Here is a 25,990-nt window from a genome sequence, read left to right on the forward strand (position 1 = left end):
ATCAGCACAGGGCCTCTTCTGCAGAGTCTGAGCCCCTCCTTCACAGAGCCCCTGTCTCAGCTTCCAGGTTCTCTAAGTCCAACCTCTTCCCTTTGTTCCTCCAGCCCCAGGAGTGGTATAGTTCCTCCCTGCAAGTGCTATCTCTCTGATCTCAGCACCTGGCTTTACTTCTCCAGCCCTCCAATACCCTATATTAAATTCTTTTTGTTACAGTAACTAGTCTGGTTTCTGTTTTCCTATCTGGACCCTGACGGATACATGCTTGCAATACTGACCAAGCCTGCCTGCTTTTGTGTACCACCTTGAAACCTGCTTTGACTTAGCTGTTTTAGGGAAGGCGGCTGAGGAATCAGGCAGACACAGTCAGCTGACTCAGCTGGCACTGAAGCCTGACCAGCGCTGGAGTAAAAGCCTCCATGGAGGCTCTGCCAAGGTAGAATCACAGGTGGGTGCGGTACCTTCCTCCGGTGGCCCCTGGGGTAGACAGATGGGCATCACAAAGTCATTGAGCACCGGGCCCCTCGACAGCTCCACCAGAGCGACGTCATTCTCGTAAGTGTTGGGGTTATACAGGGGATGGAGAAAGACTTGTTTGACGCTGAGACTCTGTTCATTCTCATCTGACTGGGTCCTCCGAAGCTTGCCTGGACAAGAAGAAGGCATGTGAGGCATGAGGGCAGCGGAAGCTTGGAGGATAAAGTCACACCTTTTCCCCTGTCAGCCCGTGTCCCATACAGCCCATGTTTCCAGCCTCAACCCTTACACTGCCTTTCACTTACCTGTTCTAAGCCATCCCTCCCCATTTGCCTTTCCCCACATTTTCTCCTGGGCTCGAACCTCTGTCTTTCTTCATAATCTGATCTGATCCCATCACCTTGTAATACTCATTCCAGTGCCCGTTGCCATATGTCCAAACCATAATCACCCTTCCGTGCCCAGGTCACGTGTTGCCTCCTACATGAAACCTCAGAGATCCTTGAGTTAGATGCTTCGGTTAGGAGTCTATTCCCTATGAACTTCCCCTGTTCCTCTCCTACAGAATTTACTGCTTCCTGCGTTTTATTAGAGGGCTTTGTGCTCATATTTTATTCCTTTTTTAGACTGTAAGTCCTTGTAAACAGGAACTTGTGTCTTTAGATCTGACGTAGTGTCAGGACATAAATATGCGGTGAACTGAACTCCATAAGCCAGTTTACAAAGGAGAGGGGAAGCTTGGATTGTTTGTGTATGAATCACTTGAAACCACGAATTCATAGAAGCCTGAGGCATCTTTGGAAGTTATCCAGATGGGAGTCTTTATTATAAAATCTAAGGCCTCACCTTCAAAGATCTGCTCATGGTCCTACCACCCGAGAATCCCTGCCTTAGGCTTAGACTGTGATCCAGGACTTTGGCAGGTCCCTGGACTCCAGTCCTAGCTTGTCCTTCATTCCTAGGCTCCCTCCCTAATGACTGAGTGAGTAGATACACCCCATCCCCAGAACCACAGCTGGCTTCAGGAATCAGCTAGGCTCACACTCACCCACGATGATTTTGAAGGCAGAGGGGCTGAGCAACTCCAAATGATGAAGAGTTACGTCCTCTGAATCCAGCACTTCGTGGAGGCAGTGAGCCGCAGTCACAATCCATTTGGAGCCTGAGAACAGAATTGTGAACACACACTGTCCTCTTGGCCACATCTTGTGTCCCACTATCTCAAGCTGAGGGCTTTCAGACCCCTCTCCAGGGTACCCCTCTCCCATGCATTTCACAGCCCCAAGTCAGAAACTCATTGATCTTAATCTGAAGATGAGGAGTTGAATCTGTGATTTCATCTGCTTCCCCAACCTAGGTCAACTGAACATTTTAAAAATGATTTCAGGTCTCCCTTAAACGCATGGGGTTGGCAAGCTCCGGACAGCCCAAGGTGTTAACAGTCTTACTCACGGGTTGCCCCTTAGGCCTTGTTCCTCAAGGTGTGGTCCCTGGACTAGTGGCATCAACCTCATCTGGGAGCTTCTTGGAAATGCAGACTCTCAGGCCCCCACACAGGTCTACTGAATCAGAATCTGTATTCAGCATTAAAATCTGAGAATCTTAAAAAGAACTTCAAGTAATTTCTAGGCATATTAAAACCACTACAATATTGTAATTAGCCTCCAACTAATAAAAAAAATTTCTAGGCATATTAAAGTTTGCAAAGTATTATTGTACATGGTTCTTCTCAATGTGAGTGCACATTTATAATAGAATCATGTGGGGAATTAAAAAAAAGAAATCCTCCCAAAACAATGTCTGGGCTTGAGCCAGACCATCTAAGTTGTGGAGTGAGGCCCAGGTACAAACACATTTTAAAACTGCCCCCAAAGTTCTGCTGTCACCAAGGTCGGGAACCACTGCTCTGATTCCAAACTCTCATTTTATAAATTTAGATTCTGAGGCCTGAGGGGAGCGGGGCTGTCTAGGGCAGCTCTGCAGGTGGGTGGCAGGACCAGGGCTGACCGTGGGTCTCCTGATGATCAGCCTGGCACATCTCTTGTATCTTGGCTCTTTTTCCCTTGACGGACACTTTCCTGCTCTTTGTTTAATATAGGATCAGGCCTTGGTTCTTCCCTAAGGTGAATCAGGTGGCAAACCCATAAACAGCTGAGCCCATACTGGGATGAGCCGAACAGAAAGAAAGGTACCAGGGCTTTGGAGTGTGGGTATCATAGCCGAGTTCAGAGTTGAGGGCAGAGGTCCCTTTCTCTGCAGGTCCCTGGCCCTCTCAGGGGCAGCCATGTGCTCCGGCTACTGGCTTCTGGAGAGTACCCTACACAGACTATCCTCTTTCCCGTGGTGGTATTTTTGATCCCTGTCTGCAGCCAGGGGCTCCTGGCTAATTTTTCAAGTGGATAAAATGGAATGAGGTACCCAGATTAGGAAGCCTGCCATGGAGTGGGGCTGGGGAGAGCAATGATGAGCCCAAAGACAATAGCTTCATCTCCCAGCTCTGCAGACAGTGAGTCCCTGAGTCAGGGCCCCTCTGCACAGGCTCAGTGGTGGGCACTGAATGGCAGGTTCCCTCTGTCTGTCCCTCAGCTCCTTCTCTGCTTCTTCTGCCCTCTCCTCCCTTTCCTTCCCTCTACAGAACTAGACAACAGGAGGAGGAGAGAGATTCTAGATGAGAAGGGCTATGGGCAAGGCTGAGGATGTCTTGTAGAGCTCTTGGAGCTTGGCTGAGGGTAGAGAACTGGGAACAAACATGCAGTAGACACAGTGAGCACTGAACATCATTGAACTGAAACACCCAAGGCTTCAGAAAGCTAATCTAACCCTTAAACCACGGGCACTTACTCCATCTCTTTTACATACAATACACTCTAACAAAATTGGAAGTGCCTTTGCTCTCTTCCACTCTCCCTGTCTGCTCCTCCCCTCTTTCTGCATCTCTTCTGATGATTTCTTCTCCTCTGGGTCGCCACTGCTTGTCTGTGCCTTTCATGATTCTCTCTCTGTCTCTCATTTCCTGCCCTACCAGTTTCTCTTTCTCTGTTTGGACTTGTTTTCTTTCATTTTGCCCTTCATCTCCCTTCGCTCCCCTCTCTAGGTCTCTCACATGCCCTCTTTCTCTATTTTTGTCTCTGTCCTTCTAACCCCTCTCATTCTTGGTGCTGCCCCCTGCCTGCTCCCCACTGGGCTCCCCTTTAACCTGTGCTCACTCACTGTGACCCTTTGGGAGGCTCCATAGCGTGAGCACTCCTGTCTTTGTGTTTGTGGGAATATAAGGATCAGCCCCTCTGCCGGGTTACCGTTTCACGTATCCCAGATGTCCAGGCTGCAGCCTCACCAGTGTCTGCACCTTCCCTCGGGGGTCCCTTGCTGGGGAGCTGTCCTCCCCTGAGTGCACCATGGAGGAGGAGGGTGGGTCAGGGCGAGGCGAGGTGAGGCTAGCAACCCTAGAGCTGCCCAAGCAGAGGTGGACCCGTCCATGCCTTCCTCCTCTGTGATGGGGTCAGAGGGACTCTAGATTGCTATTAATTTTTATTATGATGTCAGAGCTGGAATGGACCTTAGATCATGTGGGCTGAACTGTGGTAGGAAGAGCCCTAAATCATTTCTTTCCTGCCTTTGCTGCCACTCCCAGCCATGTTCAGTCCATTACACAAGTCTGACAGTTCTCTTTTCCAATGGCTTTGAATCTGAATCTGAATCTGCCTTGTTTCCACCCCTCGTCCCCTATTCTTATTCTGAGGCTAATGACTTCCCTCCTCACTGCTGCACTCTAGCCGCCTCACTGGACTCTTGGCTTCCAGATTAACCCTTCTTCCAATCCATGTTGTCTCGGGAGAGGACTTTTAAGAACATGATTATAAACCTGGAGTAGCATTCAAGATACATCTTGATTCCCAAACATTGCATTCAAAGCTCTGTATATCTCCCTTCCTTGACTCCTCTAGGGTGGGTTTCCTGGTTCGCCCTCAGCCCAGGGCCTGAGGCCCACCCTGACTTTGAGCTGCATGGAAGTGCCTTGTGTTGTGGTCCATGTTTAAGGGCCTGACCCCCTGACCCTTCTCAGTGCCAGAGCGTGGCCAGGGCTCAGGAGGCGTTGCCTGAAGGAGCCAGCTGGAGCAGAACAAGTGTCTCCCCGCTCCAGCTAAGGGCTCTTTCTACCACATTGTGCTTCTGGGCCCTGCTGCTGGAGTGGAAGCTTCAAGGGTCAGGTCCCTTTCCTCCAGCCCACCCTCATCCTGGGTCCCCCACCCCTTCCACCTCTCCTTACCTAGCAGGGAGCCCCCACAGAAGGGCTGCCCGTCCGGGTGTGACAACATAGCAGCCCAGGGGGTGGTGCCCTTCTGGACGGGGCGTCCGTTGATGATCCTGGCCAACAGATTCCGGGAGAACGTGGGGGTCCCACACACTGCAGCCAGGGGGAGGAGGGCAGGTCACACTCTGGGTTCCAGCTTGCCCTTTGCGAGAGTGGCTAGCTTATCACCCTCTGTTAGGAATATCTGTTCGTTTTCATTTCCCGGCATCCACTGCCCCTTTCAGTAATTGCACCCCAAGTTTCCTCTGGGGTCCTCTCTTCCCCCATTTCTTGTCCCTTTAGCCTGAGTTGCAATGATCTTACCTCTGGTTCTAGGGGTGTGACCATGACCTGACTAATGAAAGCCTCTTATACTCTGGTCACAGCGATTGCTCAGAGATGGGAATATAACCCTGGACAGGCCAGTAAGAGCCTGCCTTGGGAGTTTTGCTAGAAGGTCCTTCTCAGTTGGGGTTGCTAGACTATAAGCCCAGACCTGCCAACCATCACTTTATGGAAAGTTTGTAGAAAAAGTTTCAACAAACACACACAAAGCCCACAAGAAAGCATTCTCCTCTCTATCTACTCCCTCTCTAAACATCTCTTCAGAACTGATTCTGGGCTCTGGATCCCCTCACTTCCAAACTCTTGGGGATCTGGTTTTGAGGATTTGTGCCTTTCTCCTCTATCTCGCATTTCTCCTTTATCTATGCCTACAAAACATGATCAAGACTTTTCATGCTAAAAATTTAATTTTCCACTTTCTCAGCTTCTCATTCATTCCATAGTCTCTCCCTGTCCTTTCTTTCATAGTCAAGCTTCTGGAAAGAAAATTGATACTCATTATCCACATCCTTCCCTGTACTTCAGAGGTGGACTCAAAAGAACAAACAACCATAGTTCGCACAAACTTGGACATAAAGTGGCCATTTGACAATCTAAGAGATTTGTAATCATACATGGAGACAGAATGTCTCCGGACCCATAACTGGAACTTCAGTGGTGATATTTACATGTATAGCAGGACACTATTTCTGAAATTTTCTCTCATGTATTCTTCATCTCTAAGAATTCTTCTCACCTTGCAGCTGCCCATTGTTAAAGCTGGAGAATCTGCTGTTTTAGGCGAGGCTAGATACAGCTTTGACTCATGAAAGAGCAAAACAGAAACCCAAGTCTGAAAATACAAACTCATTTGAAGAGTCAGATAAGAACAAGAGGTTTGTATTAACTGGTTTCAAAGAAGCAAAACCTGGAGAACTGGGCAAAGAAGTCCCAGAGAGGCTGCCTCAGGAAAGAGATAAAAAACCTAGGAGAAGCTGGAGAGAGAAAGAGAGAAGGAGGGAGGCAATGGGAGGGAGAGGTAGGGAGAGAGCGAGGAAGAGAAAAGTGGGAAAGAAGGAAGAGGCTATGGAGGAGGAAGAGGAGGGGGATTAGGGACATGGAGCATAAAGGAAAGGGGAGGAAGGGTTAAGGACTTGAATGTGAGCATGGGTCTGTTCCCTGGATCCTCTTTCGGAGTTGATGGTAGTTGATGGTCCTGGTGCCTAGGAACATCCAGCCTGGAAGTGTCCTCTGGACTGTCCAAGCTCATTTGCATTGTTGATCACTTTTTTCTTCTTGACACTTTCTCTCCTTGGCTTCTGAAGCTCTTTTCTTCCCGTGTTTCTGATTTCCCTTTTCTATCTCTTTCTTGGGGTTTTTCTTCTTCTCTCCATGCAATCCATGCTGGTGTTTCCCTTCTTTAGTCCTCGGCCCCCTCGTCTTTTCTTTTCCTTTCCAGTGGATGATGCCACTTCTTCCCATGCCAACATACCACTTAGAGCCTGATGAATTTCAGATCAGTGTCTCTAATCTGCCTTCTCCTCTGGACTCCTCCTTTCTACATCTCCAGCTGGATTGCTCATAAGCTCCTCAAACACAGCAAAACCAAGTCCTGGTCTCCATCCTTCACCACCCATCTCCCCTTTGTTATTCCAGATGTCTGTTAATGTCTGCACAGACAGTATCCTTGTTGCCTCCCTTTTCTTCAGCCACCATCTTTAATCAGCCACTGGTAAAAAAAATCAACAGGAGAAGCAGAGAGTAATGCTGCAGTGTGCCCTTCATGCAACCCCATGGCACCTCAGTGTTTCAATACATCAACAATATAAGGTCCAACAGTCTAGAGGATGTGATGGAACACAAGACTGATAACCTCTGAAACCAGCTACACATAAAGTGTAAGGTATAATGTAGGATTCTTTTAGTTCTCAGTAGTGTAAAAAGCATGACAGTTTCAATATGATACAAACCCCAAACACAAACTATGAGCGTATGACATGGGAGCCCTCACTAACATACTAGCTTGTGTTACACCACATCTCCTGTCTGCACTATTTCACACAATGCCTCTGCACCAAGTCCTACCCACTACACTACTTGAATGCTTACAGACTCCACCCCCACATCTGCAGTGTCATGCCCTTGGTCTGGTGGTTTTCACCACCTCTCTCCAGAATGGTTGCAGTGATTTCCCAATCACTCTCTCTAGGTTGGTCCCTCCCTCCATCCCCTCCACTTTTCACAGCCTGCTGCCCACACTCAGCCTACTGATTCAGAACTTCCCATGGGTGAGACCTAGGAACCTGCGTTCCTAATAAACACAAGTGATTCTGATATGCCCCAAATTAGGCAGTCACTGGCTATAGGACCAGGTACTAACACAGGATGACCTTCAAGAATGTCCACTATCCCCTATGCCCTCTGTTCCCATCTACTCGGGGCACACTTTCCTACTTGACCTTTGTCCTCTTTGCCCTGCCCTCCCATCTCCCAGTGTATTCTTTGTAACCTCTTTGAAAAGTTACCCAGACCCCCTTCAGCTGTGTGAACCTCCCCCTCCTTAAATTCTCGTAACACTACGATCACTCCTCTCATGACATTGAACTCCCCTTGCCTGCATGAGACTTGGGTGCACACGATCTTGCTTCCTGGGCTTATCTGGGCACTTTGAACTCAAGGACTTAAATGGCAGGCACTTCTATGATGGAATAGGTAGCCTTTGAGAGGACACATGTCCATGCTGCTGCTGCTGCTGCTAAGCCGCTTCAGTCGTGTCCGACTCTGTGCGACCCCATAGACGGCAGCCCACCAGGCTCCCCCGTCCCTGGGATTCTCCAGGCAAGAACACTGGAGTGGGTTGCCATTTCCTTCTCCAATGCACGAAAGTGAAAAGTGAAAGTGAAATCGCTAAGTTGTGCTCTTAGGGACCCTATGGACTGCAGCCTACCAGGCTCTTCTGTCCATGGGATTTTCCAGGCGAGAGTACTGGAGTGGGGAGCCATTGCCTTCTCCTCACATGTCCACAACCAACTCCATTTCTCATCACCCTTTCTTGGATAATGTCCAGGTGACAAAAACTGTGCCCTTTCCACAGTGAGACAGATTGTGGCTTAATGAAGGGTCAGATTTTCTTCAAAAGGTCAAAACAAACAAACATCAACAATAACTAAACCCCAAAACAGAGGCTGTTGGTTATCCACAGAGGATTTATTTCCATTTTAGTCCCCTGATGGAGGAAACAGTGCAGAGGCACCTTACAGAGGAGTGAAGCTTGTGATATAAATATACAAAGTATAGCATCTTCTATATGCACCGTTCATAGACACAGGAGTGTGCTGTCAGGACCCAACTGGAAGAGCGGATGCTTCCCAATTGCTGTCTTGGAATCCTTCTCAAGGCTTCTGTCTCTGATGGGGAGTCCCCAGGAGAGCAAAACCCGGGGAGAAGGAGGACGGTCAGGCTGGGGAGAGCCAGGGTGAGGTTGCTGGCTTTGGAAGCAGTGAATGCTGGAGCTGGAAGGACCCTGAGGGGGATCCGGTGCCTTCCTTTTATAAATGGGGAAACTGAGGCCCAGGGAGGGAAAGCAATTTGTCAAAAGTTACAAGCCAGTTTGGGGGCAGAGCTGCGGCTTGAACCCAGAACTCTGGGCTCTCCGTCTCCTCTTACGGCCTTTCTTGGGCAAGTCCCTGCTTCTCTTGACTTGGCTCCTGGAAGCTGGAGGAGTGGGTCCCTCAGAACATTCATGCCAGGTGGGTTCTCTGTAGAGCTCAGACTGTAGGCACGCCGTGGGGGGAAGGGGGTCTGGTGGGAGGAGGTCACTCATATGTCCTGAGTCCCCCCTTCTTCCATTTCCCTGCCCAGAGGCATAGCAGGTATGATGTGAGCCTTCTCTTTCTCCAAGCAATCGGGTTGCATCTCCACATCTAGGGCTGGGGCTTGGGTAGCCCTTTCAGGTGACACATTTCAAGACTGGAAGGTTGCTTCCTGCTTGTGTGGAGAGTCAGGTGTGGATGTACCCAGATAAGTGTTCTGCGTTGATGACAGGAATTTAATGGGGTTGGAAAGTTTCCCACTGCTCTTCTCCTCCCCCCAGTCATCACAGAGTTTCCTAGCTTTCCCTTTGTCCTTTGAGATTCCTTTAACAGGGAACATAAGGGATAAGGCTTGGACTGCAAGGAGCTTTGGGGAGAGAAAACCCAGGGATGAAAGTACTACAAGGCCTTATATTTAGAGAGAGGGGCCTCTGGGGTGTCATCCCTGTCTCCTCAAATCTAAGGGCTTTTCTGCTAGAAAAGGGTCTAGACCTAGAGGGCAGAGTGGGGAAATATATGGACTCAGCTCGAGGCAAGGAAACATTTTCTAAGAGTCAGGTCCAAGCTCAGTTACACCAACGGTGGGGCCACTGGATTTGGTGAACAACTAGGAGTGAATGAGGCCCCTGGGGTGGGCATTCCAGGAGAGGAGTTCGGGCACTGGCCCGAGTCTAGCTTCCTCCCCGTCCTGCGGGAGAGTGAGGCCCAGAGAGGGCAAGGGACTTGGGCCAGGGCCAGGGACCCAGGTTTCCTATGTAGGGCCTTTTCCCCTACCACACTGCTGCCTCTCAGGGACCCAGGAGCCATCTTGAGAGGGTGGGAACCGCGTGTCCATCCCTTAGGCTTGCGTGTAACAGTGGAGTGTGTTGTCATTAGGAGGGTGGGGTGCAGTCTTGCTGGAGCTGGGCAGGGCGGTTGGCTGGCCGGAGTCCGGCAGCTCACCGCTCCACCTGCAGCTCCCCCAGGCCCTGCGGGGAACCCATCTGCTCCCACACCCAGTCCACATAATTGGAGACCTTGGTGTAGACCCCATACACCTGCTTGCTGCCACATTCTTCAGGGCCTCCCCAGGACACCAGGCCTTGGGCCACCCAGCGCTGGCTGGCGTCGTCGAGGATGACAAAGGCGCCACCGCTGTCTCCTAGGCACGTGTCCTTGCCGCCCTCGTAGTAGCCGGCGCAGAACATGTTCTCGGTGACGCTGTAGTTGCCTGACCGGGACTCGTAGCTGGTCTTGCACTCGGCGTGGGGCACCACGGGTAGCTTGACATACTGCAGGACGTCTGACAAGGTCCGAGTCCCGCTGCCGATGATCTCGTCCACCGTCACGTTCGGGTTGGAGATGCCCCAGCCGGCTACCAGCCCCAGCACGTGGGGCGCCGGGCCGGCGGGCTCGGGCGGCGGCAGGCAGACGGGAAGGATGCGGGGCCCCAGGGGCACGGGCTCCCGCAGCTGCACCAGGGCGATGTCATGGTTGTAACTCTGGATGTTGAAGTCCGGGTGCAGCACCACTCGGGCGGCCGAGCTGTTGACAGCCCCGGATTTGTCCCGCACGTCGTGCAGGCCCAGGTGGACGGTGACGTGCTCCTTGGAGACCGGTGTCACCGTGTTGTCTCTGCGCTGGGAGCGCAGCACGTGGGCGGCCGTGAGGATCCAGGACTCGGAGAGCAGGGCCCCGCTCCCAAACCACTTGTCATTGGGCACCCTCGAGGTGTCCTCCACCACAATCAGGGCCTGCCACGGGAAGAGGCCGGGCTCGGCGTTGCGGCCCCCGATGATCCGCTTGACCAGGTTTGGCAGCGAGCGCGAGGGCTGACCGCACACTGTAAGGAGAAGGAGGGGGCGGGACGAGAGGAGGAGACTGGTCAGGTCAGCCAGGTGAAAAGAGCCTCTTAAAGAAATGCACATCTCACCCACTGTAGATTATGCCACCGTGGGCCCTGGCCTACGTCCGGGGGGCCATGCTGGCCTGGGAAAGCTCTGAATGGGGTTGCTTTTGGCCTAAGTCTTTCTAGCCTGACTCCTCTGGAGTCTGACCCTTCTGTAGCCAGGACCCTCTATGGACCAGACCAGGTTACTTTGTGGGCCTTCACCATCCTGAACCCTTCCAGCCAAGACCACCTGTGGTCTGGATCATCTTTAACCAGGGCTATCTCCAGCAGCAGTCCCTTTGTCCCTTTCTTCTCTAGAAAAGGCATCTCGGAACCCAGATGTGGTCCATGCTGTGGGCACTTGGAAAACTTCTGAAAACCACAGGTCAATGGCTTTGAGAGACAGGAGATTAAAAGACTGTCTAGCAGGTCACAGCTAACACTGGAGTGGAAGACGAGAGACTTGGGGTCTTGATCTTGCTTTTCTCCCTTCTGTCCTGTGTGACTCTGGTAAGTAAATTTCCTTCTCTGGATTTCACTTTTTGATCTGCTAGATGAGACTATTGGTCAAAATGATCTTCAGGGATCCTTTAAATTACAAATTCCTTTGATTTTTATTTCATTTGCCCTGGCCACTCTCACTTTATAGGTGAATAAAACTCTCCAGAGGGTAAGTGACTGACCCAAGTTCACACTGCAGTTAAGCTGGGTAGCAGGGGCTTAACTAGATTCTAAGAAGAATGTCTTATCCTGTATTCCACAATGCCTCATTACATATGAAGAGCACGGTCTCATGCCCTGTAACCTTTTCTTCTCTGGTCTACAAGACACATGCTGTGAAGGGATGGCCAGGGCATCCAAGCTTAGAGAAAGGTGGCATAATCTACAAGCAATGATGCATGGGCTCTGCTCTGAGCCATCCATCATTGCACCCGGGAACCCAGTAGTACCTGCAGGGGAAGAAGAAAAGTCTGATCAAACTTCGTTCCACCGAGTTGTACCCCGAGCATGCACATACACCACCAGTCTCCTGCAGCCAAACGCCTTTGGCCCATGAGCAGAGGGTCTTCAGTACCAGCCCCCTGCTGGCTAAGAACAAGCTCACAAGGGCCCCTCCCAGCAGAGTGCTTAGGTCTGGTGGTAAGCCTGGTGTGAGCATGGACCTCCTCTTGGTTGCAAATTGTCAGGGCTACACCTCTTGGCCCCAGATACTTTCAGTAATCCTTTAAAGACCAAGGAGCATTTGAGTTGTCTTGGCAACTTTGAGAGGTCAGGCTTCCAGCAACCTAATGCTTTTCAGATGCTTTTCTTCTGGATGTTTTATGTGCTCCTGAGGCACCCTGCTGTTCACCCCAGGCCAGATGTGAGACGGGTTTTGCTAATTGGCTGTGGCCGAACCTTTCAGAGTTGAAGGCCAGACTCCCAATTATAAGCAGCAGCGTACAGGGTGACTTCTCAAGACCGGTCTGTAACTAGCCCTGTGCAGCAACTTGAGTGCTGAAAGACCCGCATCTGATGAGGGATATGCCTGTGGCTAAATCCATGGTCAGAACAAAGCTAGCACTGAACGGTGCCTTTTGCCAACCAAGGTGCCAGTGGCATGCCCCAGGTCACAGAATGTCTCCAAGCTGGGGAAGCTTGGAGAATGGCTAATTTACTGATGGCGAAATTGAGGTTCAGGGAATGCAAGAGGCATATTTAAAGTCATTAGTGACAGAGCCAGGAGTGGAGCCTGTTTCTTTGGATTCTAGCTTCATTTTTTCCACTAAAGTCTGTTTTTCTTCTTTATCTGCTCTTGTCCTTTCAAAAGGTTGAATGATGCCACAAGCCTTCGAGAGTGCTCATTGAAATGGGGCCATTCTTTTTATCTGCTACCATTCTCCATCCAGTCTTTCCTGGGACAGAAGACTTGACTTGAAATACTAGAGCTTCAGCTGTGCTGAAATCAGGTTTGGGCTCTAGAAGACTGGAGGTACTGAGGGAGGGCTCTAAAAATAAAATTGTGATATTCTGGAATCCTGGGTACCTGAGGATGGCAGAGTCAAGAATGGCTCAGCATTGCTTGTGTAGACATCAAAAGTCTTGAGTCCGCCTTCCAGTTTTGCCTGTAACTTTTTCTAGGTAACCTTGGTCAAATCATTATACCTTCTTGGTCCTTAGTTTTCTCAGTGTGAAATAAGGGGAAAATAATATTTGTTCAACAGTTTCCTTGGAAAGGTGGATATTATGATGCCAGATGAAATGGCTTTCTCTATTCTGGCTTGCCTCTGCATTCAATCTCAGTGTTTTAGAAGAGAATTTAGAATTCTCTGGTCTGGTCTGATGATACACCATGTTCTGCTCAAGACTAGGTGTTACCAGAATTTCAAGACTCATTATATCCAATATGCTTTGTATGAATCTAGAGGATGATGACCATCAAGAGTCATAGAATGTCATGGATCACCTGATTCTGCTCCCCCACTTCTGAGGTATGAAATCCTAGCCCCAAAGAGGTCAAATGACTTACCAAAGATGGAGATCAGGAAAAGGCAACACCAGGGCTAGGAGCTGGGCCCTTGACTCCCAGCACAGTGCCTCATCCTCCTCTAGACATCATGACAGGACTGCCCAGGATGGAACCCACCTACACTGCCATTTTCTTTGGCCCACATAGTATTAGCAAAAGGGGGATCTGATCTCCAGTTTGCCACAGCTATACCATTCCCCATCTTCTCCAAGGCTTCCCCAGCTGTGGCCCTTAGGTGTGCTCCTGGCTAAGCCTAACTGAGATGATGGGGGCCAGCAGAGTGTGGATGGCTTGACCTTTCCCTTCTTCCAGATCCTCACAAATTCTTTGAATTCTTGCTTAGATTGAAAGCACTCTTAAGTGAAGTCTTCCTGACCCGTCCTCATTTCTCTGCTCCCAGACAACCACGTGTCTTCCTTCTCTGAGATCTTATAGCAGCTGTGATGGCCAAAACTGATGCCCAAATGCTAAAACTTTCTTCAGGTCTCAAGGATAATGGTAGATGGCTCCATAGCCTTCCCATTTTAATGCCTAAATCTAGAAGTCTACTAGGTGAGTACTGAAGGTTACTAAAGTGCACCATTCAAATAATACACTATCTCAGTTTACCCAACACTCTAATTCAGTAAAAATATGAATGCCACACAACCCTGAACCATATGGCAAAGCTACTGCTGTTGCAGCAAATGACGAAATCAACACTGCTTCTCTTGAATGATTATATCTTTCAATCACTATTGATTGAATCACTATTCTTATTTCTTTTTGAAGTGTAAATTTCTGTGTTGTGAATATTTAACTTTTGGTGGGTTATTTATTTAACCCTAGAGTGTGCATTTAGGGCTATAATATTCTAAGTCAGTTTGAATATGTGCATACATCATGATTACCATGTAAATCATTCATATGTTTAGTACTAATGCAAATACCCATAAAATATCCCCCCAATCTATATGCACAGGGACACTTCCTGTTACCACAAAACTCTTTGCTCATTTTAAAGTAGGGTCAGTAAGTAAGCTCAGGGGAGACAGCAGTCACTAAGACTTGAGCATACTGCTTTTTGGAAGAACTTGTTACTCTGTCCTGTGGTTATTTGATGCTTGTCTGATTTCCACCTCCTCTACCACACAGTGAGTGCTTGAGGAGCAGGTGCCCACTTTCCCACTTTTCCTGGTACACAGCTGATACAAATACCAACTGTGTGAGATGAGAAGGCTGGCAGGAAGAGAGCAGAATGGCAGAGAGAGGAGGCAGGAAGTGTCCTGTTGTGATAGAACAGGTTGAACATAGAGGCTGGTTTGTTCGAGAAGATGTGAGGCTAGGCTTTTCTGACCTTTGACCACCTTCAAAAGCAATCAGAGTATCATGCCCCCTACCCCTTACTCCATTAACAGCCAGAGCACCCGTGGACCCAGTGCCTTGCATGGGACCTTGAGGCAGAGAACTTAAGAGCGAAGTACCTGGCAGGCAGGTGGGCTGGCTTCTCCCCAGGACTTCATTCATCCAGACTCCTTGGGCAGAACAGGTATATACACCTGGGTGAGGGAAAAAAGGTTGAAGAAAAAGGAGAACGTGGTTGATTCATAGCACATGGAAAATAGATCTGAGCTCTTAACTCTTCCACTGTGAATCACTGCAAGTCTTCCAAAGAGTCTTTCTGATGCTGTTCTCTCTGAGCCAGTCTGGTCTGCAGCTTGAAGCATCTTTCTAAAATGGGAATCTGATCTCGTCCTGTCTGTGCTCAAAATCACAATAGCTCCCCATTGGCCTCCAAAATAAATGGCATGCTCTTCAGTACCGTGTCTGAGCCTCTGAGCAATCTGACCCCTGCCTGTGGGGGCCCCGCCTAGACCCTGGAGGGCACTTCTCATCATTAGTCACACAGCTCTGGGTGGCGCACTTGCCCTGCCCCTGCTTTCCCACTTAACAAACCCTTTCATAAACCACACTTGTGCCCACCATCTCATGAGGCTTACACTAGCTCTGTGAGCTCTGCCACTATTCCTCTTTGAAAGAGAGGACTTGGAGGCGCTGAGAAATTCAGAGCATTTTCTTGGTGCTTGTCTGTGGTGCAGGCAGAACTGATTGGCCTTCACATCTTTTTGAGGGTTCCTTCTCTGCGGGGTGCTGTGAGTGTGTCTGTGTGGGTGTGTCATATAGGTCCCAGCAGTATGTCATGCTGCTGGGGTGTCATGAAGCTTAACTCTCGGGGTGCAGGCCTGAGGCAGGGAGAGGTAAGTCACATCTCCAAGGGTTTCTCCTCCTAGTTCCTCTCAGCCAGCAGACTGGCTGTGTTAGCCCCCAGCCTAACCCTGAGCCCCAAGTGTGAGGAGGGAGTGGGCTGGGTAAGCATGCAAGGCTCACCTGTGATATTGTGCAGCATCTTGTAGTAGGGCCTCTGGCAGGAGTATCTGATCTCAGACTTGTATGTGGTGAGGTTGTTCCTGGTGGAGAAGGTGACCACTCCGTTTTCCAGCTCTGCCGGGGTGCCACAGTCCGCAACTGAGAGGGAAGAGAGCAGACCCCTCAGTTGGCCTTTTGCCCCTTCTTCTTGGGGCCACTGGGTGGGTCTGTCTCATACGATGTGCAAGTTGTCCACTGCACACAGCTCCAGAGAGCAATGTTAGAGCCTTGCATTTGGGGGTCTCTCCCATCTGTGATAGTCCTGCTGGGCGGTCAGCTCACCCGGCCTGGTGTCGATTCCAGGGCAGGGGCTGGTCTGCAGAGATTCAAGCAGATCCTAGACTTTTCCCCGCCAGGGCCCTCTCTTTGACTTCCAGTTCTATTGTGCAATCCTCTTATCCTCTTTTGTCCAAGTATGAAACCCATGGCTCAGTGAGAAAATTCTGGCTCATATAAACTAAAGAACCTTCACTTCTTCCAGCCCCAACCACATGCTGAGTAAGAGCAGTTACTGTGTTCACTTTGAAGCTTGGCATTTAAGAAAAAACAAAAACAAACAAAAACTCAGCTCCCGCATGCCTGCACAGCCCCACCCTGCTGGCTCCCCACAGGCACAGATGGTAGGATGGGGGCGGTTAGGGTGAACCAAACTTTCATCTTCACCTGCATATTTTCTCTGGTTGTGGGTGGCTGCTCCTGGGGGCTGGCTGAAGGACAAGACCAAAGATACCTGCTCCTCAGAGGTGGTCTTAGGAGAGCTTGCCAGTCCAGGCAAGTCTTGGGAGTTGCCAGCACGAGTCTGCCAGGAGCCAGGATGGGGGCTGAGGAGCCAATTTGTCAATGTCTCCGCAAGGGCCTTGTTAGGGAGTGATGCTCATTTCTAAGGAAATCATAATCTTAGGTCAAACAGCCTTTGTCCGAACTGAAGAATCCCAGGGGGCTCAGAACTTCCCAGGGGGAATGGAATCTGAAGTTAGGCAATCTTGAACATCAACTTTACTTACAGATGAGCCAGAGAGGAGACTTAACTGGTCTAAGATCACACAATGAATTAGTCAGAGAACTAGACCTGATCTTAAACTCAGTGCTTTTTTTAAGTAAACCAGACTGACAGAATAGAATAGAATAGAATAGAATCTGTTTTAATAGTGAAAATGGCCTATAATCAATATTCTGGGTAAGGCTGGACATTAGCTGTCTGTTGTCAGAGGATCACATTCTAAAGCCAGTTTCCTTCCTCCTGAATTTTACCTGCTCACCTTGGAAAACAGAAACAGGGGTGATTTACCCATGAGATGCTACTCAGAAATTGTGATTTTTAACTTTAGAATTCCAAATTTATCTTTTTTATTGAATAGAGTGTTATCTGGCTTAAAACATAGGTGATCTTAAGAGCCTCCACCATGGAGGAGAGGGATGAAGGATGGGAGTAAATGCAGGTAGGTACTTCCTATCCACAAGAAAGGTAAACACACCCAGAGAACTGGTTAGTGGTGTTTCCTGGCCTCCAATCCCCCTGGATGAATCACTCCCATCTGTTTTGATCGCCCAAAAGTAGACACCCTTCTACTCTGGGGGGGGCGGGGGCGGGGGAAGTATGTAAGGGTCAGCACTACGACAGCAATTAGCAATAATATTTACAATCTAAAACTGTAAACAATTTTACATGTATTTTCCTGATGAGTCTCAAAGCAGCTTTTTCTTCCGTTTTTTTTTTTTAGGAAATATCACTGATTAGTGTCTGTATCTTTGTATGAGCCTTGTCTCCCTTAACTTAGGTCTAGCAGTTTATTTTGCCAAATTATCCTCAAGACCTAGTATCTAGTATTCAGTTCAGTTCAGTTCAGTCACTCAGTCGTGTCCGACTCTTTGCGACCCCATGAATCGCAGCACGCCAGGCCTCCCTGTCCATCACCAACTCCTGGAGTTTACTCAAACTCATGCGCATCGAGTTGGTGATGCCATCCAGCCATCTCATCCTCTGTCGTCCCCTTCTCCTCCTGCCCCCAATCCCTCCCAGCATCAGGGTCTTTTCCAATGAGTCAACTCTTCACATGAGGTGGCCAAAGTATTGGAGCTTCAGCTTCAGCATCAGTCCTTCCAATCACTGTGGATGGTGACTGCTGCCATGAAATTAAAAGATGCTTACTCCTTGGAAGGAAAGTCATGACCAACCTAGATAGTCTATTAAAAAGCAGAGACATAAAAAAAAAAAAAAAGCAGAGACATTACTTTGCCAACAAAGGTCCATCTGGTCAAGGCTATGGTTTTTCCAGTGGTCATGTATGGATGTGAGAGTTGGACTGTGAAGAAAGCTGAGTGCCGAAAAATTGATGCTTTTGAACTGTGGTGTTGGAGAAGACTCTTGAGAGTCCCTTGGACTGCAAGGAGATCCAACCTGTCCATCCTAAAGGAGAGCGTTCCTGGGTATCTAGTATTAGGTGGAGCAATTCCAGGGCTGGTCTTAGACAGGGCTAGGTGTTCAAGCCCCTGTACATTTCCAGCACTAGTGGAGACTGTCTAGACTGAGGGCCTGCTTTCACTTCACTCCAGAGAAGTCACTTGGCCCACTGATGAAGCTGCTCTTAAAGTCACACAGAGGGTGTGACAAATAGTTGGAAAACAGAGGATCACTTCAGCTTGTATATAGTGAGTGGGGAAGAGGTGCACCTTCTCTCTAGGTCTACAGTGGTAGGCAAATTACTGTATCTCCATGGGACCTGGAGACAACTTCCCTTAGCCAGACCCTTTGAGCTCTGCCTGACACAATCCAAGATGCTAGATCAGGCCCTGTCTCCTCAGTCTATCTTCTTTGCTTGAGGAATGGTCTTGACATCTTCTCTAAAGTGCACCCAGTCATTTCCACACTCTGGGATAAAAATACTCTTCCTTCCTCCATTCCCTTGGCCTCCCTTTCTCGTTAGTTTTTGGGTTGGGCTCTGCTACCCACACCCTGTCTTCACTCTCACTCTGCTGTCATTTATTTTCCTTCAGACATGCCTTTCTTGATCTGCCATCCTGAAGATGCTTTGATACAGTCTAGGGGCATCCTATGGTGTGATCACTCACCTAGAGCCAGACATCCTGGAATGTGAAGTCAAGTGGGCCTTAGGAAGCATCACTATGAACAAAGTTAGTGGATATGATGGAATTCCAGTTGAGCTATTTCAAATCCTGAAAGATGATGCTGTGAAAGTGCTGCACTCAATATGCCAGCACATTTGGAAAACTCAGCAGTGGCCACAGGACTGGAAAAGGTCAGTTTTCATTCCAATCCCTACGAAAGGCAATCCCAAAGAATGCTCAAACTACTGCACAATTGCACTCATCTCACACACTAGTAAAGTAATGCTCAAAATTCTCCAAGCCAGGCTTCAGCAATACGTGAACTGAGAGCTTCCAGATGTTCAAGCTGGTTTTAGAAAAGGCAGAGAAACCAGAGATCAAATTGCGAATATCCGCTGGATCATCAAAAAAGCAAGAAGAGTTCCAGAAAAACATCTATTTTTGCTTTATTGACTATGCCCAAACCTTCGTTTGGATCAAAACCTTGTGTGGATCACAATAAACTGTGGAAAATTCTGAAAGACATGGGAATACCAGACCACCCAACCTGCCTCTTGAGAAACCTGTATGCAGGTCAGGAAGCAACAGTTAGAACTGGACATGGAACAACAGACTGGTTCCCAATAGGAAAAGGAGTAGGTCAAGGCTGTATATTGTCACCCTGCTTATTTAACTTCTATGCAGAGTACATTATGAGAAACGCTGGGCTGGAAGAAGCACAAGCTGGAATCAAGATTGCTGGGAGAAATATCAATAACCTCAGATATGCAGATGACACCACCCTTATGGCAGAGAGTGAAGAGGAACTGAAAAGCCTCTTGATGAAAGTGAAAGAGGAGAGTGAAAAAGTTGGCTTAAAGCTTAACATTCAGAAAACTAAGATCATGGCATCTGGTCCCATCACCTCATGGGAAATAGATGGGGAGACAGTGGAAACAGTGTCAGACTTTATTTCTTGGGGCTCCAAAATCACTGCAGATGGTGATTGCAGCCATGAAATTAAAAGGTGCTTACTCCTTGGAAGGAAAGTTATGACCAACCTAGATAGCGTATTAAAAAGCAGAGACATTACTTTGCCAACAAAGGTCCATCTAGTCAAGGCTATGGTTTTTCCAGTGGTCATGTATGGATGGGATAAAGCTGTGAAGAAAGCTGAGTGCCGAAAAATTGATGCTTTTGAACTGTGGTGTTGGAAAAGACGCTTGAGAGTCCCTTGGACTGCAAGGAGATCCAACCAGTCCATCCTAAAGATCAGTCCTGGGTGTTCATTGGGAGGACTAATGCTGAAGCTGAAACTCCAATACTTTGGCCACCTCATGCGAAGAGTTGACTCATTGGAAAAGACCCTAATGCTGGGAGGGATTGGGGGCAGGAGGAGAAGGGGACAACAGAGGATGAGATGGCTGGATGTATCACCGACTCGATGGGCCTGAGTTTGAGTAAACTCCAGGAGTTTGTGATGGACAGGGAGGCCTGGCGTGCTGCGATTCATGGGGTCGCAAAGAGTCGGACACGACTGAGTGACTGAACTGAACTGAACTGAGGGGCATCCTAGGTAACCACACACCATTGGTTCACCTGGCCCTCAAGATCCAGAAATGCCCAGCCCACCCCACCCTGACCCCAGCCCCACCTTCATCCCTCCCGTGGTGCCTTGTGCTCCAGCGTCAAGGACCCCTTCCCTGTGCGGCTGCTTCCCACACAGGGAAACCCTGTGGTTCATGCTCTGCCCACCCTTTGGCCTTGATCAAACATTGCTCCTTCTTGAAAGAGTTTTCTCATTCTTTTAATTGGATACAGCTGCTTCCTCATTTTTCTTTGCATGGCCCTTTATTCTTCACTCTCTAATGCATGTATCTTTTGTTTCCTGGTATTGTAATTATTTGGGTTTATATCCTATCTTCTGCCTACATGATGATCCCCTCTATCACACTGAGTGCAAGATCTGTTATCTTTGTGCTGTTAAAAATATTGATTCAACTGATCATTATTTTTAGTGCTTGCCCAGCTCCTCTCTCAGGGGCACCCTTGACCTACGATGGCACTTCAGTCTCTGGATCTTTCTTTGGCCAACTTTGCAGGATTCTGCTCTCATCAAGAGGCCATTCAATCAGCGAATAAACTAATAAGCAGTCACGGTGTAATGCAGGGATTCTCTGATATGCCTACCCAGATTTTCAGGCTGAAGCAGAGATTCCCAACCTCTGCAGCTCCTTCTTCATCATTATTTATAACCCAGTGATGTCCTATGACTCCAAAGCTGAACACTGCTGTTTTCAAGTCTGATGCCTATCTTTTGAAAAACTTTAATTAGGAAATTTTCAGAAATGCAAACTTTGTAAGCCCCAGAGGAAAGATCTTCTGATGATGGGATTTTAGCCCCATTTTAGGTACAGGTGGAAGAGAAACTTTTGGGCATGAGACTAGATCTAGGTTTCCTAAAAACCCACACTATATGAGTTATTGTTAACTTCACCTCTTCAGGGTTGTTAAGAAAGTAGAAACAGGTAGAAATATTAAAGTCACAAAGTGACTCCGGCCCATTTAACCTTGAAGTGTGGAATAGAAATCAGGGCTCACTTTGACCTGGTCCTCCTAAGCATTTGAATATAAATTAAATCAAGTGTCTCTAGAATCAAAGCCATTTTTCCTTTGAGAAGAGTATAGTCCACACAGAAGTGCTAAAAAAGAAATCCCCCATTGTCTTTTCATTATTTTCCAGCATAATGTTTAAATGATGGGTGAACCCTCAAAAGGAGAGTTGTTCTCATACACGAGGCAGTTTCAACTGCTTGGGCCTGTGTTGCCTTGTTCAGCATCCATTCTAATCCGCACTGAAATGGGAAATGGAGTGTTGGCAGGATGGGGAGGGATGGAGAAGCCCTGGGACCCGGGGTCTTGTGAGTGTTCCATTCCTGGATGTCTGCACAGTGTGGGGTCCCAGCATTCACTCTGCCACTTGCTCTGACTCAGGTTCGCTTTCCACATCCTTTTCCGTTTCTGCCACCATGATGAAGATCAAAGAGGGGTTAGGAGTTGCAGAGAAAGGAAGCAGAGAGAAGGGAGAGAAAGAAGAGAAAGAAAAATTAGCAAGCAAAGCAGAAACGGTTTATGCAGGAAATACAGAAATCGCTCCACCAGAATTGATTAAGAATGCACAGTGCAGGTACAGTCAGTGTGAAGGACAGCTTGGGATTGTGGGATGTGTACCATTCTGAGAATTCGCACAGTCATAAGTCCTGGCTTGCGGCAATGATAACATTCTGCTCCCTAAGCAAGCTTTGCATTCATCTGTTCCAAACCCTCATTTGACAGATGGCATCGGAGCAGAGCAAGACTTGTTTGGAGTCACCACAGCAGGTGGAGGCAGGGCCAGGACCACAACCCATAATTCCCACTTCCTGTTCCAATGCAAGTTTCTTCCTGTCTGCTCTCAACCCCTTTCCCTGGGGACTCTCAACTTCTCAGTTTTTTTTGCCTTGGCATCTCTCCTAGGACCCGGCACATGCCTGGAACAAAAGTGCTCAATAAATACCAACTCAGTGAACAAGCAGAGATGCTGGTGTGTCTGAGAGCGGAGTCTACTAGTCCTGATCTAGGCTATGGTGGGAGAACCAGGCCATATTAGGAAGGAAAAAATTCCTCTTTTCCTGATACTTTTGTATATTAATTTGTCACATAAGAGTACCATCAAACACATGAGTTGCCCTACTCTATCAACACTTCTGTTACAATATAAAGTGTGTGTCTCATTAGGGAAAAAAATTATTACCAAAATTTCCAAAAGTGTGAAAGAGAGACCAAAACCTCGTCTTACAAAGGCGGTTGGATGGGGATAAACAAGCTTTTATTGAGTTTTTACTTACTCCTGGTGCACCTTAGGTGTGATGTGTACATTAATTCAGTTGTTGCGCTCAGTCGCTAAGTCATGTCTGACTCCTTTTGACCCCATGGACTGTTGCCTGCCAGGCTCCCCTTGTCCATGGAATCATCCAGGCAAGAATACTGGAGTGGGTTGCCATTTCCTCCTCCAGGGGAATTTCCCGACCCAGGGATTGAACCCGAATCTCAGTTAGTCCTCAGAACGATCAACAATGCCGGAAACTGAGGCCAAATGAGGACGAGCCAATGGTTCAGGGATGCTGAACTGGTGGAGTCTGGATTGGAATCTAGAACTTGTCTCCAAAGTGAGATCCTGTCCTTTCTACCCCTCATCCTCCGTCTCCTTCAGAACGCTCCCTTGCCTTGTCCTGCAGAGTGCTTCACAAAGGCCTCAGTCGCAGCACCACACAGGAGCCACCTGCTGGAGGCGGCAGCCAAGTGTCTGCTGGCATTTGAGTTCTTTATCGTCTGGACCTTGTCTTTTCCGACTTCTGCATAGGCAGTCAGTAAACATCTGTTGAAACTTTTTGTTGGAGTCATAAAATGCCCCTCTTTCCTACACTGGGCTCTGACTCCAGCCACAATGTCACATTAAAAAGAAAATTTAAAATAAGCACTTTCCGCTCCAAAATTATGCCTGGGATTTGCCTCAAGGGAGCCCCCTGAGAGTGTCCCCTTGAGAGTGCATCCATCTGCTTACTGGACCCGAGTAGTTTAGGACAAGGGAAGGGAATAGCACTTCAAAGTTTATATAGGGTCATGAAATGGGGCTGGGGCTGGGTGGGGACCCACTCTAGTTCTTGACGTCTCTCCTCTCCATTCAAAAATAAATCCTCCTCCCCTCCTTCCCTTCTGCTCTTTCATTTTCTGTCACTATGCCTCCTCCCATCACTGTTACCACAGATGTCCTCTAAAACTGTGGTCCTTATAAGTCTTGAGTTGAAATCACCTGGGTAGTGGGAGAAGGTGTGGTGGCTGGCAATTTGTATTTTTACAAAACTTACTGGAGGATTTATGTGGATCGCATTATTTCAGAACCACTGGGATATATTTTGGAATATTAAGGCTAGTCCAAACCTTTTTATAGCTGAGGTGAAGGATCTTGTCCATGATCACAGCATGGGTTAGGAGCAGAGCCAAGGCAAGAACTCTGGGTTCCAAGAACCCATGCAGAGCTGAGTCCCCTGCTTCGCGCAGGTCCATTGGGCTGACCTCACCACCCTCCCTTCACAGCCGTCCCAGGAGACAGTGGACACGGCTGATCGCCACATAAAGACTGTCAAGGTCACCACCGCCAAAACAGTGTCCTATATAAGCAAATGCCAGAGCTAGTTTCAAACGTGGAGACAAGCTATTCCTCTAGCAACTTTGGCAACCTGCCTGCAGGCAGAGGTAAAATTCGTATTTAGAAAGCAAACTGGGACTCACAAGCAGTGTCTTTTGAAATCCTGACACCTTACTGCTGAAAGGAACATTTGAGAGCTTTTCATCGAACCGCACTGTGTCTGTAAAATTCCTGCCCCATCCCTCTCAGGGTGTGCTTGCCAGGCTCCCCCGACCCCGTGTGGGCTCTGCCCACATCCTCCCAGTGCTGGGGGCTCATGACCCTTATAACCAGCCAATAGTGTTTTCTTACTTTTACAGGTGGGAATCCTATTACTCCACGTGCCATCCTTCAGACACTCCATCTGGAATGTGTCCATCTCCACGTTATCCTAGGAAGAAACATGAAGAAGGTGAGGGAAGGAGGAGGGGGTGGGTTGGTGGCTGTTTCCCAGTGTAACCAGCTCACCCTCCAGAGCTGGCTGTTCTCCACTGGGCTTTCCCAACGGGGGCCTCCCGGGGCTTGAAGTCAAGGGGAGGACAGACCCTGAGTTCATGGCCCCCATTCCTACTCTGGAGAGACACCTACTGCCGGGGCGGGGTGGAGGGGGGTGTTGGTTGGGGGCTGGGCAGCTGCCTGAGAAGGGACACCTATACCGGTGACTCCTTCTTCAGAGCCGTGGCTCTCAAACCTCACTCAGTGAGCATCAGTGTCCCAGGCCCCCCTCCCAGAGTTTCTGAATCAGCGGCTCTGGCCTGGGGACCAAGACCTTGCATTTCTAACTAGTGACGTGCTGGTGTGGGGGGGACCCCACTTGGATTATCATTCCATGAGAACAGCAGTCCACTAGCTTGGCTTACACTGGACTCACCTGGGAAACTTAACAGACAAAATGCTCATGGGCTCAGCCCCAGAGATTCTGTTTTAACTGACCTCGGGTGGGGCCTGGGAGGTGGTTTTGTTAAGCTAACCAGAGGATTCCTAGGAGAACCACTGTTTCAGAGAATGAGCAATGCTTACCTGCCCACCTTTTAAAGCTCAGCTTCTGTCCCAGGGCTACCCGGTAAGCCTGATGAACTTTGTTAAGGCTGTTTGTACTGACTGTCGGGCTGAATGGATATTTTGCTTGGACTTTTGTGCCACTTTCAGAAGAGAGTCTGGGACACATGCTTTGAATTTTCAGAAGGCTGGAATTTTTGGTGCACTGTGGGAAAGCTCGGAAATACTGTGGTGGGACCAGGACAAGCTCTGGAAGCCCATCTGCCCTGGGAGGCTCTGGGGAATTTCTCCAGCCTGGAGACCCACCCCTCCTCTGGCAGGACCCTGTACCTTCAGCACTTTGTAGCCTGTGTCACAGCTGATGAGCACCTGGTCTTTGAAGGAATATGTGGTTTGCAAGGGTTCGATTTTCCCATGGATAGGAGGCTGCAACTTGGGGCACTCATTCCCTGGTGGGGAGCAATGAAAGGAGTAGGTAAGAAAACAAAGGAAAGTGTGGTCATAAGAAGCCATTCCCTAGAATTGAAGGCCTGATGGAGGTGGAAAAAATACATGAAAACCACACCCCCAGGGTATGGGGGCCTAGAGCTACCAGGCCCTGAAGAAGGCTTACTTCGGACACTTGAGCAGGTCATTTTCCAACGTGGACCTTTATTTCCTCATCTGTAAAATGAGGTGGTTTGCCAGATGATCTCATCAAAACTCAGGGTAGGAAAAGGTATTAAATGTCTGGGTATAACTCTTGTCTAATGTTTCCTTTCCCACAGTAGACCTGTGGGACATTCCTTCAGGGACAAGGAGCTCAGTACCTACCACTGTGTACCTAAACTCCTCTGATGAGAGGAACAGAATTTTCATATTCAGCTGAAATTTACACCCCTGAAATTTTTACTCAGTGGGAGTAGTTGGCTCTTTTGGGCCACTCATGATGACCCCACTCTTTCTTCCCAAGATCATTCTTCACAGTGCTAGAGAGACGGTGATTTACACTTCAAAAGGCTAAATTGGATAGAATTCCTATGCCTGACGTATT

General features: G+C 48.6%; 1 protein-coding gene across 4 annotated transcripts in view; it reads right to left on the minus strand.

Annotated features, from left to right (window-relative positions):
• MASP1 (MBL associated serine protease 1) overlaps window positions 1-25,990 on the minus strand; it is a 71,014-nt gene that overhangs the window by 7,435 nt on the left and 37,589 nt on the right. For 2 of the 4 annotated variants that reach the window (XM_043874562.1, XM_043874561.1), the window contains exons 7-13: window positions 25,288-25,406; window positions 24,271-24,349; window positions 15,648-15,785; window positions 14,744-14,818; window positions 4,742-4,879; window positions 1,523-1,636; window positions 459-644 (exon numbers count right to left, since the gene is read on the minus strand). In XM_043874562.1, the coding sequence (XP_043730497.1) occupies window positions 459-644; window positions 1,523-1,636; window positions 4,742-4,879; window positions 14,744-14,818; window positions 15,648-15,785; window positions 24,271-24,349; window positions 25,288-25,406 (849 nt within the window). Of the gene's footprint in view, window positions 1-458; window positions 645-1,522; window positions 1,637-4,741; window positions 4,880-8,275; window positions 10,724-14,743; window positions 14,819-15,647; window positions 15,786-20,519; window positions 21,753-24,270; window positions 24,350-25,287; window positions 25,407-25,990 lie in introns of those variants that run through there. The other 2 variants (XM_043874560.1, XM_043874563.1) reach the window with 2 other exon arrangements.

The sequence above is a fragment of the Cervus elaphus genome, chromosome 19 (genome assembly GCF_910594005.1).
Source record: "Cervus elaphus chromosome 19, mCerEla1.1, whole genome shotgun sequence".
NCBI lineage: Eukaryota > Metazoa > Chordata > Mammalia > Artiodactyla > Cervidae > Cervus > Cervus elaphus.